This window comes from Sinocyclocheilus grahami, unplaced genomic scaffold (genome assembly GCF_001515645.1).
Source record: "Sinocyclocheilus grahami isolate Dianchi unplaced genomic scaffold, SAMN03320097.WGS_v1.1 scaffold861.1, whole genome shotgun sequence".
Taxonomy (NCBI): Eukaryota; Metazoa; Chordata; class Actinopteri; order Cypriniformes; family Cyprinidae; genus Sinocyclocheilus; species Sinocyclocheilus grahami.
Window position 1 is genome coordinate 292,153 of NW_015506040.1, and position 7,116 is coordinate 299,268.

At 35.9% G+C, this 7,116-nt stretch overlaps 1 protein-coding gene across 1 annotated transcript; it reads left to right on the forward strand.

Annotated features, from left to right (window-relative positions):
* The first annotated feature begins 227 nt into the window (after positions 1 to 227).
* LOC107563188 (nucleosome-remodeling factor subunit NURF301-like) lies at positions 228 to 2,678 on the forward strand. The gene is made up of 4 exons (XM_016247994.1): positions 228 to 233; positions 778 to 1,085; positions 2,124 to 2,297; positions 2,390 to 2,678. The coding sequence occupies exons 1-4, from the start codon at positions 228 to 230 to the stop codon at positions 2,676 to 2,678; spliced, it is 777 nt and encodes a 258-aa protein (XP_016103480.1).
* The last annotated feature ends 4,438 nt before the right edge of the window (positions 2,679 to 7,116 follow it).

Sequence of the window (7,116 nt, forward strand, 5' to 3'; positions counted from 1 at the left end):
GATGTGGTGACTTTTATTGTAATGAAGGAATATTTAGAATTTTGAAAAATGCTAAATATATGTAGCCTATACTATAAACATTTTTAGGCACTAGAGTCACACAAAAATGTCTGAATTTCAATGCAATTGGTAACAAAACATAAAAACAAGTGGCATCAGCAAACAAAAGATTCTAGAGCTTTTCCCAGAACTAAATTCACTTTTCTGAGCTATTTTGCGATATAAGCATGGATGTATTAAATTGATCCAAAGTGAGAGTAAAGCTATTTATTGTGTTACTAAAGACTTCTATTTCAAATAATCAGAAAAAAAACTCATCATGGTTTCCACTAAATTAAACAGCACAGTTGCTTTCAACATTGTTAATAATCAGTAATATTTCATGAGCAGCAAATCAGCATATTAAAGTGATTTCTGAAGGATCATGTGACACTGAAGAAAATTCAGCATTGCATCACAGGAATAAATTACATTTTAAAGCATGTTATTTTAAATTGATATAATATTTCAGAATAATACTGTTATTACCAGGTGAGTATGATAGACTTCCTTTGAAAACATGAAAAAAATCTTTTGACTGCAAATTTTGTCAGGTAGTGTGTTCGCATACACTAATTAATGACCATTTTTCCTCGTTTATGACGATCTATGGGAATTTGGCAATAGAGACGAATGCTTTCATTGCACGCCCACATCTCGGCTTTACTCACACACACTCTATTAACACCACATCAGACTTGCCAAAGAGACAGCTGAAGCTACATTGCGCATGTCGAGTCATTGTCATGTTGTCTTTCATTGCAGGAGGAGCTGAAGCGCGATCTCATTAAACTGCGGCGGGAGAAGGAGAAAGCTCAGGTTGCGGCTGCGGCTGCAGCTGCACAAGCTGCTGCGGCCGCCAGTGCACACGTCTCCTCGCACACAGCCACGGTCACGTCCCCCTCCTCCTCACACAAACGCAAGCGGGATGAGGAGAGAGACGCCTCCAAGTACAAACGCAAAAAGATGATCTCCACTACCTCAAAGGACAGCAAGAGGGACATCAAGCTATACTGCATCTGCAAGACGCCCTACGATGAGTCCAAGTATGACAACTTTACTGTCCTGCAATTTTATTTTATTTTTATTTTTTTTCTTCTTTTATTTTTTCTGTTAGGAATTCCTTTTCTCTGTTTTGTGTTTATCACTTCATTTTGAATATTTACACTAGAAGTTAACATTTTTGGCTTGAAAATATAAACGTATAATAAGATTTTAAAAGGAGACAATATATCTGTTTGTCAGTTGTTGTTTTTTATCTGTTAGGTGCTAATAATTTTATCTGTTAGGTGCTAATATATATATTTTTTCTTTAATTACACTAAATTAAAAATATAAATATAAACATACATTAAGATTTTAAATATACCTATTTGATCAGGTGTTTTTTTTTTTTTATCTGTTTGCATTTAGATTTAGTTATTACTTATTATTTTCTTTAATAATTTAATAATAATAGTAAGTATTTTGGCTTAAAAAATATAAACGTTCACCGAGACGAAAATAGAGAGAGACACAAAATTTAATTTAAACATGTTATTATATTTTAATATTCTGAGTGTTTTGGCATTAAAACATGCACATAAACTAAGATTTTAAAAAGGATACAATATACCTATTTTTGCCGAAAAACTCAATGTAATGTAAAACTATTTTTTGCATCCCAACTTTTTCAGATTAAGTCTGGTGTGAATTTTTTGTGGATATTTTATACTTTTGTGTTTGGATTAGGAAAAAAATTGTGCTAGAAATATTTTTTCCGTTTTTTTTTTTAATTTTGAAAATAATTTCCAGTTGGTACAAGACTTGTTCGAACACAGTGAAAAACTGTTAAACATCATAATTCTTGCATACTTCACAAGATAATTCACTTTAAATTCACAATTTTGGTAAACCAGTACACTTCGGTGTAATTTGCTTCTGAAGCTCAAACAGTTGAGCATTTGGCAGAATGCATACATTTAAATGTAAATCATGCTACTGAAGCTGTAAAAATACGAATATGGTTTTTCATGAAAGACATGATATATATGAAAATCAGTTGGATGTGAGATGAATCTAATGTTGGTACGCTGTTGATGCAGGTTCTACATTGGTTGTGACCTCTGCTCTAACTGGTATCATGGAGAGTGTGTGGGCATCACCGAGAAAGAGGCCAAGAAGATGGACGACTACATCTGTTCAGAATGTAAACGAGCTCAGGAGGGAAGCACAGAGGAGCTCTACTGCATCTGCAGAACTCCATACGACGAGTCCCAGTAACCACATACCTGCAGTTTCATCACATCTGTTTCAAAAGCTGCATGTAGAAGCATGTTTTCTGATATGTTCGTGCCTGCTGCTTCTTCAGGTTCTACATCGGTTGCGATCGCTGTCAGAACTGGTACCACGGGCGCTGCGTGGGCATCCTACAGAGCGAAGCCACACATATCGACGAGTATGTGTGCCCGCAGTGCCAGTCTACAGAGGATGCCATGACGGTCTTGACTCCACTCACAGATAAAGACTACGAGGGGCTGAAGCGGATCCTGCGCTCCTTACAGGTTCGTATGGCGTCTTGGCTGTTTGGAATTTTAGAGCCGGGGTTTAGTTTGGAATGGGACACAATGCAGAAGTGTTTCATTGATTTTAACCCTTAAATTGGTTTAGTTATAATCATAAAAAAGCAAGCGATTGTCTGGTTTGAATATGAAATGGTAAACTTTTGAATGATAGTGTGTGTGTGTATATATATATATATATGTATAAGTTAGTAAGATTTAATCAAAGCAACAAGAAGCTTTTTTACAGTATTTACTCAATGTTGAATGATTTGTAACGACTGAAATTGTACGTTATCCATTGTCTGTATATTTTGAAACTGAACTTCTGTTAAACAGTTAAAGCACACAACTATTGTGTGCAACAGCAATAATCAGAAGAGTCAAATATTAGCCACTTCCTGATATATCTGTTGCTAGTCAGTAAACTAGCATTCAGAAAGTACAAATATTCAAAAGAATGCATGCACGTTAGCATTGATACACCATATACAACATTTATCTTTTTTTCTCCCCAGTACATTCAACTGGTCAGTGTCGTTCTTGTCTAATCTGGCCTTCCTGGTTCTCATCATGGCTACAGTGATCACTTACTTTATTCCAGTACGCTACATTATTTTATTATGGGGTAAGATAACAGCTGTGTTACTCTCAAACAATGAGAAATGTGTGAGAAATCTCTTTTTAAATCAGTAAAACCATTGAACAAATGAAGCACATTTATGACAAATATTGAAGTTCCTTGAAGTTCTGGATTATCAGTAAAGATTGGTCATAATTATGCTCTTTTTTTAGGTATACATAAATTTACAAAGAAACTGCGCGATCCATATGCCATTGAAAACAGTGAGGTGATGGATTTCCTCTCCAGAGTGCCTTCAGATGTTCAAATGGTAATTACCACAAATAAGCTTTTTTTAAAAATCCTGTAATGTAATAATGTTTTGTGCATATGATCCCTTTAACTATTGTCTCTAGTATTGATTACAGAAAAGGAAACTGTTTATGCCCTGTGCAAGTTGATGTGGTGACTTTTATTGTAATGAAGGAATATTTAGAATTTTGAAAAATGCTAAATATATGTAGCCTATACTATAAACATTTTTAGGCACTAGAGTCACACAAAAATGTCTGAATTTCAATGCAATTGGTAACAAAACATAAAAACAAGTGGCATCAGCAAACAAAAGATTCTAGAGCTTTTCCCAGAACTAAATTCACTTTTCTGAGCTATTTTGCGATATAAGCATGGATGTATTAAATTGATCCAAAGTGAGAGTAAAGCTATTTATTGTGTTACTAAAGACTTCTATTTCAAATAATCAGAAAAAAAACTCATCATGGTTTCCACTAAATTAAACAGCACAGTTGCTTTCAACATTGTTAATAACCAGTAATATTTCATGAGCAGCAAATCAGCATATTAAAGTGATTTCTGAAGGATCATGTGACACTGAAGAAAATTCAGCATTGCATCACAGGAATAAATTACATTTTAAAATATATTCAAATAGAAAATTTAAATTGTAGATTTTAAATTGTAATAATATTTCACAACATTCTTCAACATCCTTCTTTAAACATTAAACCCAAACATTTTCTATATGGCTCTCTTTACATCCAGCAGGCAACTGTTAGAATGTTCCAGATATGCCTCACCCCTCCTTTTTTCCCCTCTCTCTTATTCCCCCTCCTGTATCCATTTCTCTCTCTTGTATTAAGTCTTAAATATCTCTTACTCATATGCGAGGTATGCATGCTTAAATGTATACATTAGTTTTCTTGGTTTAATTGCCCCAATAAGGACATGAATGTTAGGACTACAAGGGTAAAGGAGTTCGAGAGAAACTCTGAAGACAGTTCAGCATTCTTCGCAAAAGACTATTCCTAATATGTCCATGTTTTTCTGTACATGTGGCCATTTTATATAAACACATGTTCTTGGCCAAAGATCTTATATGTGTATGTTATTCATATCCTCATTGGTTAAGAGGGTGAAACTCCCCTCGACATATGCCTATATAATATCTGTATTTCTATGAATAAATTGAAGTATTGAGGATACATTTGACTGTGTGTTTTCTTACTTCCCGGCCGTCTATTTACACTTTGGGAGACTGAGAAGATTTCACGGTGGCAAAGAGAATTTACAGAGGGACCAATTGTTATTTTTATTAACACTCTGCATTTGCATTTTTTCCCCTCTCTACCGTTGAATTGAAAAAGGTAATTGTAACATTTTATCTTACAATTCAGACTTTTTATTCAGAGATTTTATCCCGCAATTCTGACTTTATATCTTGCGATACTGACTTTATATCTCACAATTCTGAATAAGTCAGAATTGTCCTTTGGAAAAAAAAGACTTCTAATCATGCCATTATGTCAAGTAAATGTAGCTTGATGTCAGCATGTTTTTACTGAAAATCAAGACAAAACACTAAGAAAATGATTTTTACAGCATGCAATGTCTGACATCTCTGGTGACTGTCTTATAACAAAATATAAATGGTTCTGTCCATAAGGATTCATTCATTCAAAATTCTGCATTGTTTTTGAGCCAGAGAAATACTGTAAGCTCTGAAGTACATCTAAAGCTACATTACATAACTTTGCCTTAAAATGCCATGCATCTTGTGGAAGAACATTGTTTTGGTTGTGCTTTGGTTTCTCAAACCACATTCAGCTGTGCAGATGTCTTTGTTTTTACAACCAGCGATTCTCCTGGTGTTTGTCATTTTGTTTTAATGATCCATGATCAGTTTTTCTTGTAGTAACCGTAACCAAATTCTTTTTCAAAATAGTATCTGGGGCCCATTTCAATAAGGAGGTTCAACCAACTCTGAGTTGAAACTTGAATTCTGAGTTGACTTACCCTGAGATGGGAAACTCTTGAGTTTTCGGGTTCAGAACAGCTGAATTGAGTTAGTTCAATCGACTCTGAGTAGGTTGACTCTGAGTTTAGCGCGTGCACCACGACTATGAAAAGCCATGATCAATGGAGCTCCGAAATTATGATTCACCATGGCAACAGCTCCCAACAAAAAGACGTCTGCATACTTCCGAGTCAATACGTAACTTTAATTCTTCATCACTGTTATAATATCAAAGCTAAAAAGTGGCAGAACAGTAAATTATTGAAGTAATATTAATTTTCATTGTATCAGGAAAAAGAAAAAAAAAGCAACTAATCATAATTCAATCAATGCTTTAAGCATAAAAGTTTCATGGGTGTAGGCTACATACAGAGTTCTGGCATGAAACTCTAGATGGCGCAGTCTGATAGGTCTAACTCAATCTGACATAATGACATCATTATCACATGGCACAGCTGATTGGTTCTCTCCCGTAATGGTAGCCAATGAGCTCGCTGCTCAACATTCAAATATATGACTAGTGCTGCCGTAGCAGTTGTAGCTTGCTTCGGAACAGCAAAATCAACATCTAAGATAAGTGAATGCTCTTCTAATCCATATCGCTGTGTGTATTGCGCAGTCTGCCTAATTGAATTAAAAAATTAGCAACCATAATCAAGTTTAAACTGTGTCATGTTAGCAGTTTGCATTGTATGCAGGAGTGAATATTAAGCATTTTAGCAGCAGCATTTAGCATCTGTGTTTATACAGCTGGAGCAAAACGCAGTTTAGAGCATATGTAATCGCTCTGAGGACATGCCGATAGTAAGGGACATGAAACAGGTTAAATTAAGCATTCTTGTGTATGCATTCAACAGGGGTTCGCCATATACATCGGCAATTATCCCAGTGTTCACGTTTGTTTTTTCTAAGGTCGATGTTTTCATTGTATTGAGTGTGTGGTTGATTTCAGCTGCACGCAGCATCAGAAGCACGCGCTTATCGCAGTCATATCAATGACAGTGTTGAGGGAGATGCTGAAGATCACTATCTACTGTAACCGTTAGTTCAGAGTGAAATGCATTATGGGTGGTGTAGTAAGGAGAAATGTGCTCTCGCTGTGCTGTGTAATTCAGAAAACGGAGAAAGAACATTTTATATTCTGCTTTTATTTCAGTTCATTCAGGTCAGTCCACCCAGGGGTTTTTGTGCACTGTAACTTTGACAACTTTTATCTGCACGAGAGAGTAAAATGGCATGCATCGGCTAACTTTGTCCATCTCATCATTGCATGAACATGAATTAACAAGCTGTTACGCTGCCGCTGGGACTGATGAAGTGGAGAAAGTAACAGCAGTTATCAAATGACTAAATTATGATATTTGCTCAGGTGGGTGCTGGGGTCTTATCTATCGGATTGCAACGTATATCCATTTAGTTAATTAAACATTACACACAGTGCGCGTCTAATTAGAGTTAAGCCAGTCGGCATGGTAGCCCAGGCTCACATAGTCATAGCTCACTATTGTTAAGCCGGTCGGTGTGGTAGCCAAGGCTCACATAGCCATAGCCCACTATTGGTAAGTCGGTCGGCGTGGTAGCCAAGGCTCACATAGTCATAGGCCACTAGCATTAAGCCGGTCCATCTGGTAGCCCAGGCACACATAGATAGTAATACATGC

Bases quoted from the DNA above. Each gene is read 5' to 3' on its own strand.
- LOC107563188 (XM_016247994.1), top strand. The intron at 1,086-2,123 runs GTATGACAACTT...CTGTTGATGCAG, and splicing joins ACGCCCTACGATGAGTCCAA to GTTCTACATTGGTTGTGACC. The intron at 2,298-2,389 runs GTAACCACATAC...CTGCTTCTTCAG, and splicing joins ACTCCATACGACGAGTCCCA to GTTCTACATCGGTTGCGATC.